At 42.9% G+C, this 14,027-nt stretch overlaps 1 protein-coding gene across 2 annotated transcripts in view; it reads left to right on the top strand.

The window, feature by feature from the left end:
• The window catches only part of Ttn (titin), a 272,327-nt gene that overhangs the window by 31,133 nt on the left and 227,167 nt on the right, over positions 1-14,027 (top strand). For both annotated transcript variants that reach the window (NM_032068.1, XM_087654755.1), the window contains 16 exon segments: positions 26-1,719; positions 1,949-2,230; positions 2,874-3,140; positions 3,228-3,500; positions 3,727-3,990; positions 4,082-4,342; positions 6,078-6,338; positions 6,882-7,145; positions 7,235-7,495; positions 7,615-7,875; positions 8,328-8,588; positions 9,357-9,498; positions 9,587-9,752; positions 11,742-11,973; positions 13,347-13,631; positions 13,809-13,934. In NM_032068.1, the coding sequence (NP_114457.1) occupies positions 26-1,719; positions 1,949-2,230; positions 2,874-3,140; positions 3,228-3,500; positions 3,727-3,990; positions 4,082-4,342; positions 6,078-6,338; positions 6,882-7,145; positions 7,235-7,495; positions 7,615-7,875; positions 8,328-8,588; positions 9,357-9,498; positions 9,587-9,752; positions 11,742-11,973; positions 13,347-13,631; positions 13,809-13,934 (5,300 nt within the window).

Raw genomic sequence — 14,027 nt, 5'->3', positions numbered from 1 at the left:
GTTTTGTTTTCTTATTTTCAAATAGGATTGAAGGAACCAAAGGAGAAGCCGCTCTTAAGATCGATTCCACCATCAGCCAGGATTCTGCCTGGTACACTGCCACAGCTATTAACAAGGCGGGCCGGGACACCACAAGGTGCAAAGTCAACATTGAGGTTGAGTTTGCAGAACCTGAACCAGAACGAAGACTGATTATCCCACGAGGAACCTACAGAGCAAAGGAGATCAGTGCCCCAGAACTGGAGCCTCTCCATCTGAGATACGGTCAAGAGCAGTGGGAGGAGGGCGACCTCTATGACAAGGAGAAACAACAGAAGCCATTTTTCAAGAAAAAACTCACTTCCCTCAGACTGAAGCGCTTTGGACCTGCCCACTTTGAGTGCAGACTGACACCAATTGGCGACCCAACCATGGTGGTCGAGTGGCTCCACGACGGAAAGCCACTGGAGGCAGCCAACAGGCTCCGTCTGATTAATGAATTCGGGTACTGCAGCCTTGATTATGAAGCTGCGTATTCCAGAGACAGCGGCGTCATCACCTGCAGGGCCACTAACAAATACGGGACAGATCACACCTCTGCTACTCTTATTGTAAAAGATGAGAAAAGTCTAGTGGAGGAGTCTCAGTTGCCTGAGGGGAAGAAAGGCTTACAGAGAATAGAAGAACTGGAGAGGATGGCGCACGAAGGTGCACTTACAGGTGTAACAACAGATCAAAAGGAAAAGCAAAAGCCAGACATTGTCCTGTTCCCAGAGCCGGTGAGAGTGCTTGAAGGGGAGACAGCCAGATTCCGATGCCGAGTGACAGGCTACCCTCAGCCCAAGGTCAACTGGTACCTCAACGGACAGCTCATCCGGAAAAGCAAACGGTTCAGAGTCCGCTACGACGGCATTCATTACCTGGATATTGTGGACTGCAAATCCTATGATACAGGCGAAGTCAAGGTCACTGCAGAAAATCCTGAAGGCGTCACAGAACATAAAGTAAAACTCGAAATCCAGCAGAGGGAGGATTTCAGATCTGTCCTCAGGCGTGCTCCCGAGCCAAAGCCTGAGTTCCATGTACACGAGCCAGGAAAGCTTCAGTTCGAAGTACAGAAGGTAGACAGACCCGTTGACACCGGCGAAACCAAAGAGGTGGTGAAGCTGAAAAGGGCTGAGAGGATTACCCACGAGAAGGTGTCCGAGGAGTCTGAGGAGCTCCGCAGTAAATTCAAGCGCCGGACGGAAGAGGGGTACTATGAGGCTATCACAGCCGTGGAGCTGAAGTCTCGCAAGAAGGATGAGTCTTATGAGGAGCTCCTCAAGAAAACTAAAGATGAGCTGCTGCACTGGACCAAAGAGTTAACAGAAGAGGAGAAGAAGGCCTTGGCTGAAGAGGGCAAAGTCACCATTCCAACCTTTAAACCCGAGAGAATTGAACTCAGCCCTAGTATGGAGGCACCCAAAATCTTCGAACGAATCCAAAGCCAGACAGTTGGCCAGGGATCTGATGCTCACTTTAGAGTCAGAGTTGTGGGGAAACCAGACCCTGAATGTGAATGGTATAAAAATGGTGTAAAAATCGAGCGATCTGACCGAATCTACTGGTACTGGCCAGAAGACAATGTTTGTGAACTGGTCATAAGAGATGTGACTGCGGAAGACTCGGCCAGCATCATGGTAAAGGCCATCAACATAGCTGGGGAAACCTCGAGTCATGCATTCCTACTTGTCCAAGGTAATCTGAAGATGTTTTGTTTAATAGTTCTCTCTCTCTCTCTCTGTCTCTGTCTCTGTCTCTGTCTCTCTCTCTCTCTCTCCCTCTTTCCCTCCCTCCCTCTCCACCTCTCTTCTCCCTCCCTCCTCCTTCTCTCTGCTTATGAATAGCTCTTATCATATTTAAATGCTTTTCTTTTCCCATTATTCAAATTGAAAGTTTAATTGTATTCTCATCCCCACCCCCATAGCCAAGCAATTGATCACTTTCACACAAGAATTGCAAGATGTTGTTGCTAAGGAAAAGGACACCATGGCAACATTTGAATGTGAAACTTCAGAACCATTTGTCAAAGTAAAATGGTATAAAGATGGTATCGAAGTTCATGCAGGAGATAAGTACAGGATGCACTCGGACCGAAAAGTTCACTTCCTGTCTGTGCTGACCATTGACACATCTGATGCTGAAGACTACAGCTGTGTACTTGTGGAAGATGAAAACATCAAAACAACAGCGAAACTTATTGTGGAAGGTAAAAGAAATTAGTGACTGCATCGTTTGCGGGAGTCATCGTTTAAGTCGTTCCATTCGTTTACATCTCAAATGATATCCCACTTCTTGGTTATCTCCCCACCATCCCCACATCCCACATCTGCCCTCCCCTTTGCCTATATGAGAGTGCTTCCCCACCCACCCACACTCTCCCACTCCACTGCTCCAGCATCCCCCTACACTGGGTTGTCAAGCTTCTCCAGGACCAACGGCCTCCCCTTCAATTGCTGGAGTCATTGCTTTTTATTCTATGATAAAATGAGCTAGACATTTTTCCTTTCATAAAAATAACTTTAGTGAAATTAGATACAAACTTATTACCAAATGTCATCAACGTACATTGCTAATAGTATTGAAATTTGAATTTTTTAAAAGTAGTATTCTTTTCTTCCCTCATTTTAAAATGTCTTGATTGAAGCATATCTCCCTGATTCCAAAAGAATTCAAAAATTAAAATAACTGATTTGTATTAAAATTTTCTCAGCCCACTAGCAGAAAGATATGTGAAGAAGACAATCTTGAAAGTATAAGTCGGAGATAACAGATATAAGGCAACATCTCTATCCACACTCTAGTGGCATAACTCTCCCAAGACATTAATTCACCTTCATTTTATTCTTCAGGTGCTGTAGTTGAATTCGTGAAAGAACTTCAGGACATAGAAGTCCCAGAGTCATACTCAGGAGAGTTAGAGTGTATTATATCCCCAGAAAACATAGAAGGTAAATGGTATCACAATGATGTGGAGTTAAAGTCCAATGGCAAATACTCAATTACATCCCGCCGTGGGCGCCAGAACCTCACAGTCAAGGATGTAACCAAAGAGGACCAGGGAGAGTACTGCTTTGTTGTTGATGGGAAAAAGACAACCTGTAAACTGAAGATGAAACGTGAGTCTTCCCATCCTTAATAACTTTACTGTGCATCATCAGTAGGGTTAAAGATAAAATAATAACATTCTTTTCTTTCCATCACAGCCCGACCTATTGCTATTCTCCAAGGACTTAGTGATCAAAAGGTCTGCGAGGGTGACATTGTTCAACTTGAAGTCAAAGTCTCCTTAGAAAATGTAGAAGGCGTCTGGATGAAAGATGGCCAAGAAGTACAGCACAGTGACAGAGTTCACATTGTAATAGACAAGCAGTCCCACATGCTGCTTATTGAAGACATGACCAAAGAGGATGCTGGGAATTACTCCTTTACTATCCCTGCCCTTGGACTCTCTACCAGTGGGAATGTCTCTGTCTATAGTGAGTCTTACATAGTTTTTTGTTAATTCTTACTCTTTAAAAATGTTTATGATGCTGGGGACCAAACCCAAGGTATTTCACATGCAAAGCAAAGTCTCTATGTTGAGCTATAACCCCAGATCTAGTTTTATGTTCCCATCGGTATTGAGCCACAGAACTTGAATGTGCAGACATTTTAAACAAATTTCACATTCATAGAATTCTTTCTGTGTCTCTTCTTTTGCAGGTGTTGACGTGATAACACCTCTCAAAGATGTCAATGTGATTGAAGGTACCAAGGCTGTACTTGAATGCAAGGTCTCGGTTCCAGATGTAACGTCTGTTAAATGGTACCTAAACGACGAACAAATCAAGCCTGATGATCGTGTACAGTCCATTGTCAAAGGCACCAAACAGCGACTTGTGATTAACCGAACTCATGCTTCTGATGAAGGGCCTTACAAACTGATGGTTGGCAGGGTTGAAACCAGCTGTAATCTCTCTGTAGAGAGTAAGGATGGTTCTCTGCAACTTGTCATTCCTTTAAGCATTTTACAGTCTTGCCGTAATAATGACTACCGAATGTTTTCTTTTCCCCCTAGAAATTAAAATCATCAGAGGTCTCCGTGACCTGACGTGCACAGAAACTCAAAATGTGGTCTTTGAGGTTGAGCTGTCCCACTCAGGAATTGATGTTGTATGGAATTTTAAGGGCCAGGAAATTAAGCCCAGTTCTAAATATAAAATTGAAGCTCATGGGAAAATATACAAACTGACAGTCCTGAATATGATGAAGGATGACGAAGGAGAGTATGCATTTTATGCTGGAGAAAATACAACATCTGGAAAACTTACCGTGGCAGGTTTGTACATCGATCATTCAACCTAAGTTCTTCGGGGAACTAAGCAACTATTACATTTATGAAGTCCTTGTTTCCCATTTTCCCACAAATCCCCATCTATCTCCCACTGCCATGCCTCTTATCACACTGATCTAAAGGCTCATAGTGTCCTCACCTCCATCTCCACCAGCCTAATCTGTGAGTGTTCACTCAACTCCGATGCCATCTGTAAGTCAGTGTCAGGTGCCACCTCCATGAGAATTTCTTTAATCTCTCCACTTCCTTATCCAACCCCAGGATTCTTTTGTCATCATCTCTTTCAATGTCCTTATTAAGCACTTGTCTTATTCCCTATTTCCTTTCCCACACAAGAGCATATAGCGCTTGCATGTAGAATTAATGTCTTCTTACTCTTCTCTGTGTACCCCTCAAGATAGAGGATCAGTAAATGTTTGCTAAACTGAGTTTCATTTTAACTTTGCTTCAATAAAGATTTGTTTCTTTTTTAAGTATTCTTGCTCCTTAAAATGTTTTTCTCTTACTTCATTTTTGTGAACCCAATGAATATTTTCTATTATAAAACAACTTGATCCGTGTATCTCTTATGACATGAAGGGGATGCTCAGCCTTTCCTATTTGGCAGAAATTATTAGCTTTCCAATGAAGATTCATAATTAGTCCACTTGTCAACACAGAAGTAGAAATCATCACTAACATTTTTTTGTTCATTACATTTGAGTGTTGAGGAATCAGATTCACAGATTCAACCAATCTTGTATGTAAGCAGTTCATATGGTAAAAGTGTGTTTTAGTTGGCGTGAAAGTCTCATGGTCTATACTTTATGACCTAGTATTTCCTTAAAGAATTGGCCATAAAAGACCATCAAATAAAGACTATCAAATAAAATCTCAGGTCCTTTACTTTTATAAGGTATGTTACATATCTTCTTAAGTGTGTAAAACTACAGGCTTTAAAACCCTATGTGATTTTACTTGGCATTTTAAAAGTACCTACCACAGGCAAGATATTATAAGAAGGAAGTGGATTTGTGTCTTTTCTTGAAGAATTCAGAGTTTAGAGGAAACAGATGCCTAAGCAACTAAGTAATTAAAGCAGCAACCTCTCCCCATGCTGTTGGGGAGAGGCTCCAGTAGAAAACACTGGAGAAGAAACTGTACTTTCAAACCAAGGATCTGGATATATAAGAAACATGTTTAATGCTTCTTTTCAGAACACTAACAAATGCTGGACATCATTATAGGTTTGTGCTTATAATTCCAAGGACTCGAAAGGCTCAGGCAGAAGGATTTCCATGAGTTTAGAGTCACACCATGTTACAGAGTAAGGCAGTGCCTCAAATAAGCAAATAGTAAACACGCTTTGACATTTTGTTCAGCAAAATTTTCTCAAATTCTAAGGAGAATATACTAAGGATATAATTCCTAAAGGACCAAAGAGTATGCTTTCAAACACAAGAAATTGAGTTGAAAGTTGTCTGTATGGCATGTTATGTGTAACAGATTTCAGAATTTGGTAGTAAACCTTTTTGCCCCTTTGCACACTGTATTTTCTGTTTTCTATTTTCTGTCATGCATACTTAAAATAAGGAATTTCTTGGTACTTTCTAAATATAGGTAAAAATTCATGTTTAAAATCATGTTTTACAATTTGACATTTGATGTGAGGTTACGCGATGATTTCTTCAGTCTGTGAATATGCTAAAGGACTCACCTGTGTCCTCTGCTTGCTCTGAAGGAGGGGCCATCTCCAAACCACTCACAGACCAGACTGTGGCTGAATCCCAGGAAGCTGTGTTTGAATGTGAAGTGGCCAACCCTGAGTCTGAGGGAGAATGGCTGAAAGACGGAAAACACTTGACTCTGAGTAACAACTTCAGAAGTGAATCCGATGGCCACAAAAGGAGGCTTGTCATCGCTGCCGCCAAGTTAGATGACATTGGAGAATACACCTACAAGGTTGCAACCTCCAAAACGTCTGCCAAGCTGAAAGTTGAAGGTGAGTGACATAAGGACAGCCTCACCCTTCCCAAATCCTGCTACTGCCCTAACTGCTACCACTGAGAAAGTCAAGTTGGTGAGCATTTAAAGCCACATACATCTTCAGTTAAAAACATCATCACTTTATCAACTTTTCCTTATAAACCCTTTATGAGAATGTTCAAATTTTTCATCAGATATGTTTTTGTTTGTTTTTGATAAAATCATTGCTTGAGGCCTTTGAAATAGCTGCCTCAGACACTCTGATACCACATTCCATTTTTACCCATCTCCAATCATTTTAGTAAGCTGTTAGTGTATTATAGGCAAACTTCATATCACTAAAGTACAGACAAATCATTGCATAATGTACACTTCCAACTGGAGCTCAGATTTTAAGTGATTGCCAAGTGTCTTTCAAAATGAGGGACTGCAGAAATATAAAATTCTGGCTAACCATTCTTTTCCAAGCTAACCAGCTTGGAAGTGACCAGGTTCGGAACTTCTTTGGCTTGCTGGTCATCACTGACATTATCTAAACCAACTCTTAATTCTGCTGCAGCTGTCAAAATTAAGAAGACTCTGAGGAACCTCACAGTGACAGAGACACAGGACGCCATCTTCTCTGTTGAACTCACACACCCAGATGTCAAAGGGGTCCAGTGGATCAAAAATGGAGTTGTCTTAGATTCCAATGACAAGTATGAGATCTCGGTCAAAGGGACACTTTATTCTCTGAAGATTAAAAACTGTGCCATGGCAGATGAATCTGTGTATGGCTTCAAACTGGGAAGGCTAGGAGCCAGCGCCAGACTGCACGTTGAGAGTAAGTTGACTCAAACTTGTATAGGTAGACAACCTGTGGTTACCGCTGTGCTAGCTGCAACCCTGAATGTCTCCAACTTTCTCCATTAGCTGTCAAGATTATTAAAAAACCAAAGGATGTGACTGCCTTGGAGAACGCCACCGTTGCCTTCGAAGTCAGTGTTTCCCATGACACGGTTCCAGTAAAATGGTTCCACAAGAATGTGGAGATTAAGCCTAGCGACAAGCACAGACTGGTTTCCGAGAGAAAGGTTCACAAGCTGATGCTCCAGAACATCTCCCCCTCGGATGCTGGGGAGTACACAGCCGTGGTGGGGCAGCTGGAGTGCAAAGCTAAGCTGTTTGTGGAGAGTAAGTGTTTGGCAGCCTCCGTGGCATCTCCCCAGGGAGTCTTACGCATTTGCGACTCCGTTTTCCTTCATCGGTGTCTAAAAGTAATTAACCAAGTCACTTTCTGATTTCCCCCTAAGCACTGCATATCACGAAGACTATGAGAAATATTGAGGTTCCTGAAACCAAAGCAGCCTCTTTCGAGTGTGAGGTGTCCCACTTCAATGTCCCTTCCATGTGGCTGAAGAACGGTGTGGAGATCGAGATGAGCGAAAAGTTCAAGATAGTGGTGCAGGGGAAACTCCACCAGCTGATCATCATGAACACCAGCACTGAGGACTCAGCAGAATACACATTCGTTTGTGGCAATGACCAAGTCAGTGCTACCCTGACAGTGACCCGTAAGTAAATATATAGGTGTGTGCGTGTGTGTGTGTGTGTGGATATGTGATGTATATGTGCACATACACATATGTAAATATTTAGCAGACTTACTCTTATGAATCCTACACTTTTCCCACAGTCATTGAATCTATTAAAGCATTCTTGATAAGACATCTTCTGTGTGCTCACAACGAGTCTCTGCTAGCCTCTTCATCTGCATAAAAGTTTCTAATTGCAATATCATCAGAAGTCTTCCTAGAAAATGATCTGGGTCTATCACTTTGTGTCCCTGTCACTCTCCCAGCTGGTCTCCACTCATACATGGACGGTGTCGAAGCTCCCATCTCTAAATTATAATCACATCAGCACATAGACCAAAAGCATTAGAAACTCGCATTCTGCACCCGTCACAACCCACCATGTCGTTACGCCGCATATCCAGGTGTCTCATTTTTATTCTCCTCTGCAGCGATCATGATTACATCCATGCTGAAAGACATCAATGCTGAAGAAAAGGACACCATAACTTTCGAGGTGACAGTTAACTATGAAGGCATCTCTTACAAATGGTTAAAGAATGGTGTGGAGATCAAGTCGACTGACAGGTGCCAGATGAGAACCAAGAAGCTGACACACTCTCTGAACATCAGGAATGTCCACTTCGGAGATGCTGCGGATTACACTTTTGTGGCTGGGAAAGCCACATCGACGGCCACCCTTTATGTGGAAGGTATGAATTCCTAGATGTAGCCGTAGGGGGTATGAAGTCGAATATACCACGTGAAGTATTAATCTTTCGATTAATGAATGGATAAATAAAGTGAGGTATGTCCATCCAATTTGGGTGGTAATTGGAAATTAAAAGGAATTACCAGCACATATGAGAAATGATAGAGGCCAGCCACAGAGCAACACATGCTGTATGAGTCCATTTATATGAAGTGGCCCTGATACACAACTCTATCGAGACATAGATCATTAGCTTCTGTCTAGCAAGAGGTCATGGGAAGTGGTCTTGCATATGATGCCTAAGAACTGTCTGATATTTTCTGGGAAAAATTAAATGGTTTTAAAATTATGGTGATGCTTATATAATATATACCATGAAAGCCATTAAATTAAACATTAAATCAGAACTGTTTAACCTTTTGGCTTCTCTGGGCTACACTGGCTTGGCCTAGGTGTCCACGGTACATCACATGTATTAACCACATGAAGACATGTACATGTTTATTTTGCATGGCACTGTAACAAGATGGTGTCTTGTTCATGTTTAAGAACAATGAGAAAAATTTACAAACTAAGTTCTAAACCATTCTCAAAATGTTTTAAATACGCTTATAGATTTCGAGTTGGGCTACATTCAGAGCTATCCTGGGGGTGGATTCAGCCCCATGTCTGTGGATCAGACACCCCTGCAAAAGGATAAATCAAATAGCATGTGACTTATATATCAATAAAGATGTCAATTGGTAATTTTCTATGTTCTGTTTTCCAGCTCGTCATATAGAATTTAGGAAACACATTAAGGACATTAAGGTTCTAGAGAAGAAACGAGCCATGTTTGAATGTGAAGTTTCCGAGCCTGACATCACTGTCCAGTGGATGAAAGATGGCCAAGAGCTTCAGATAGTGGACAGGTAAGTCACTTGGCGTCCCCGCATCCCCAACTATTCCAACTTCCTTTTGAATCCTATGGGCTAAGCTCCCACTTCCTTCCCTCCACAGAATAAAGATTCAGAAGGAGAAATATGTCCACCGCCTTCTGATTCCATCGGCACGCATGTCTGACGCTGGAAAATACACAGTGGTGGCGGGAGGCAACATGTCAACTGCTAACCTCTTTGTAGAAGGCAGGGATGTCCGCATCCGGAGCATTAAAAAGGAAGTCCAGGTATTGTCTACATACTGGGTTTTTTGGCAAACCATTCTTTCTCCGCTCTTATGCTTTCTGTTTTACTTTTCACTTTTCTAATCATGGTATTTTAAAGACTGAAATCTTGTCCCCGTGGCTTAGATTCTTATGCTGCCATCAGTTGACTCAGCCTCTTGTCAGTCAACAAGTATCCATTATCCAGCTGATTTCTTCCATTAAGAGAGATGCAGAGGAAACAGCTGTAGATGGGTTGCAGAGATGGCTAAGGCATTAAGAGCCCTCATGCCTCCCCAGAGGACCTGGATTTGATTCCAAGCACCCACATGGCAATATATAGAGTCTCTAACTCCAGTCCCAGGGACTCTGACGCCCACTTCTGGCCTCCTCTGGCATTAGGCATGCAAATGGTACACAGGCATACATTCAGGCAAAACACCCAAACACATAAGGTAAAATAAAATATAGACTTTTAAAACAGCTGTATAAACTTTGCCATAGAAGAAGTGACTATTTACTGTGAAGCTTCAATCAGGCACAAACTAGCCGATTTTTTTTTTTTTTGAGCTGGGGACCGAACCCAGGGCCTTGCGCTTCCTAGGCAAGCGTTCTACCACTGAGCTAAATCCCCAACCCCCTAAAGTTCACCTCTCCTGTGCTGACCATTACGGGCTAGGTCATTGTGTGCACTTTTTTTTTTTTTCCCCCGGAGCTGGGGACCGAACCCAGGGCCTTGCGCTTCCTAGGCAAGCGTTCTACCACTGAGCTAAATCCCCAACCCCACAAACTAAAATTTAAATTGTGACACTCACACATTAGCTATCAATAAGAAGAACATCTAGGAGATAGCATATTCTCAGGTTTTTTCCTGTGAAGAGGTATGTAGGGTTTGCGTGTCTGTGCATGCTTGCTGTGGGCCTAAGAGTCGTCCCAGTGTGAACAACAATTCCTAGCAAGAATGCTGAGCAAACACTTTTGCCATCTGTCTCAGTCATTGTTCTATTACTCAATGAAGAGACATTGAGACCAAGGCAACTCATATAAAGAAAGCAATAATGTATTGCTTACAATTGCAGAGAATTAATTATGATCATCCTGGTAGGAAGCAGACATGAACTTCCAGGTACTGCTGAAGAAGAAGTTTTCCAGCATGATCTATAGGCAGTAGGCAGGGAGAAAAGACTCAGCCTGGCATTGGTGGTTGGAACCTCAAAGTCCAGGCCCAGTTACACACCTACTTCAGCAAGGCCACACCTCCCAGTCCTTCCCAAACAGTTCCACTAACTGGTGACCACACATTTGAACATAAGAGCCCATAGGCCCATAGAGGTCATTCTCATGCAAACACCCCACCATCCAGTGTGCTTATTGTGCTTATCCTGTGGGTGCTGATCTTTCCAGATGACATAATGGAGAAAGAAGTATGTTCCAAGAAATTAATTTTGAGTTTAGCTCCATCATTTTTCTCTTCCAGAAAAACAAACAAACAAACAAACAAACAAAAAACCCACTATGCTTTAGAGAACCTGTGTTGTATTAAAAACATTTGCAGTGAAAACTCATACAATCCAGCTGAGTCTCTTTCCCCTTATATTCTAGCTCTGAACCTTAGTTTTCTTGCTTTTAAACTGTAGTCCATAAAGTTATAGTTCATTTAGTGTGAAATCAGACTGAAGAGTAGCTTTAAAGACCTCTAATAATCAAAAGCCCCCAGGTGTAAAATGCCATCAATTCAGTTATTACTTATCAAACCATAAACAATTAAAGATGAAACGATTGTCACTTGGGCAGCCTCCCTCATTAGCGCAGGTATAAGCTTGATTCCCTACATGAGAGATTTGAGTGCTATTTGTCCAAAATATGAAGGAAACATTAAAATGTGCTGTAGTCAGCCAACTTGTTGGGCCACGACGTACTGATTTTTAATGCCCTGTAAGTGAAGAGCTTTAGAAATGGATTAACAGAACTGAAATCGGATCCACTCTGTTTTCTCTATTGTTTCCTCAACAGGTCATTGAGAAGCAGCGTGCTGTTGTGGAGTTCGAAGTCAATGAAGATGACGTTGATGCCCACTGGTACAAAGACGGCATCGAAATCAATTTCCAAGTTGAAGAACGACACCAATATGTGGTGGAGAGAAGAATTCACCGGATGTTTATATCTGAAGCGAGGCACAGTGACGCAGGCGAATACACCTTTGTGGCCGGCAGAAACAGGAGCTCCGTGACTCTCTATGTCAATGGTACGCAGTTAGACTTCAACCCATGCCGTTACTACAGTAGTGGTGCCTGAGAGTTTTCTAACAAACCCACGGCACTCATCTGGATATAACTGCATCTGTGTTCATACTGGCCCTGTGGGGAAAGAGAGCAGCTGCTGAAAGGGTTACTGGGATGTCATTTCCAGGAGGCACCTGCTGGCCAGAACGCCATTTGTTTGATTGACACTACTGAACATCCACTGCGTGTCAATTGTAATATACTCCAGATGCCTTTTCATATACTGCATTAAGTTGCAGCTTTCTGTCCTAATGGTTGAGGTGTGAATAACACTTCTATACAAGCAGTGAGGGCATTTTCAGTCTTCATTTTAAAGCTTGGGAAAATCCAAAGATCTCCTTGGAGACCATGGAGTGCTTAGAGAGCCACAGGCTCTCTCTGCCCCAGGCTCTAAGATCAGTGCTTGGTTTTGGAGGTGGAATTGTTCATCTCTTACCAGGAGCTTCCTAACAGTCCTCGGGAGGGTCTCAGTAAACCTCTTTCCTCATCAGAAACCCTAGCTCTGAATTTAAAGCTTGTCAGGACCTGAACCTAACCTAGAGACAGAGAAAGGAACAGAACCGGTCTCCTGGCCACACCCCTGGCTGTCTTGAAACAAAACTCACCTTGAGTCAGATGGAGGGGAGTTGGGAGTTGGTCTTAACACTCATAAAGATGGTCGGTCCCTTGACCGTGCTCTCCTGTGTCCCTGGGAGATGCAGTTGCCATGGCATCGCTTTGTCTCCTCTGCAGAGGTAGTAGAGTTGTGGAAGCATAGAGGAGTGAAGAAATGTAAGAGGCTGGCCTTTATTTTCTTCTGTCTGCGGTCTCCTCATCCAACACCGAGACTATACGCTGATGAGCATAATCATAAAGCTGAATTTTGTTAAATTTTTAATTGCACTCTACTGATGTAGAATAATATCCAACCAGTCCATGCTTACAGGATATATCCCATTGGCCTCTGTACGTAACAGCAACTGTGGCTTAATCCATAATACTCACTTATAGAATGAACAAACCTGGATTCGATAAGCCCCTTCACTGTGGAATTTGCTCAAATGACTTTTAAAAATAAGCAGGATATGAGGATTGTTCTAGATGTTTAATTGTCTATTAGTGTACCCCAACATCACACCAGAATGACAATGCTATACATAGGTACCTGGCACTCTCAGCACCCCTCTGTGAACATTTTCTTTTAAAAAATTCTTCATGAAGTTATTTCCTTTCCTTGAAAGAAAAAAAATATTCCTCTTAGTGCAAAGAATATTCTGATATCCTGAAACAAAGGAGTGTAGAGATGCACACTGCCTACTTCCTCCTTCATGGGCTGCTTTCCGCCATTGTCTTTTAGCTCCAGAGCCTCCCCAAGTCCTGCAGGAACTTCAGCCTGTCACCGTACAGTCTGGCAAGCCAGCTCGCTTCTGCGCTGTGATAGCAGGCAGACCACAGCCCAAGATTTCCTGGTACAAGGAAGAGCAGCTGCTTTCCACGGGCTTCAAGTGCAAATTTCTCCACGATGGGCAGGAGTACACGCTTTTGCTCATTGAGGCCTTCCCAGAGGATGCAGCTGTCTATACTTGTGAAGCCAAGAACGACTATGGAGTAGCCACAACATCAGCTTCTCTTTCTGTGGAAGGTAGGAAGGCCCTGGGGCTTCCCAGCTTACAAAGAGGCCCTTAGGAGCCAGCCAGAAGCTCTCCCAGGGTAGTAACAATAGACTGTCCCCAACTCTGAAAGCACTCTCTTGGGATGTCCAGCCAAGAGGGCTATGTGGAGACTTAACCTTGACAAGTTCTAAGGTCTCTTTCTTTAGTTCCAGAAGTTGTCTCTCCGGATCAGGAAATGCCAGTTTACCCGCCTGCCATTGTCACGCCACTTCAGGACGCGGTCACTTCTGAGGGGCGCCCAGCGCGTTTCCAGTGCCAAGTTTCAGGGACAGGTAGGCACTTCATAAAAATGTACCCTTACTGGAGTTTACAGAGGACGCGTAAAGCATAGTGTTCTTAATCTTTCCCACCTTGTAAACATCCCT

The sequence above is a fragment of the Rattus norvegicus genome, chromosome 3 (assembly GCF_021556685.1).
Source record: "Rattus norvegicus strain SHRSP/BbbUtx chromosome 3, alternate assembly SHRSP_T2T, whole genome shotgun sequence".
In the NCBI taxonomy this organism is placed as follows: Eukaryota; Metazoa; Chordata; class Mammalia; order Rodentia; family Muridae; genus Rattus; species Rattus norvegicus.
This window is presented reverse-complemented; position numbering and strand designations above follow the sequence as displayed.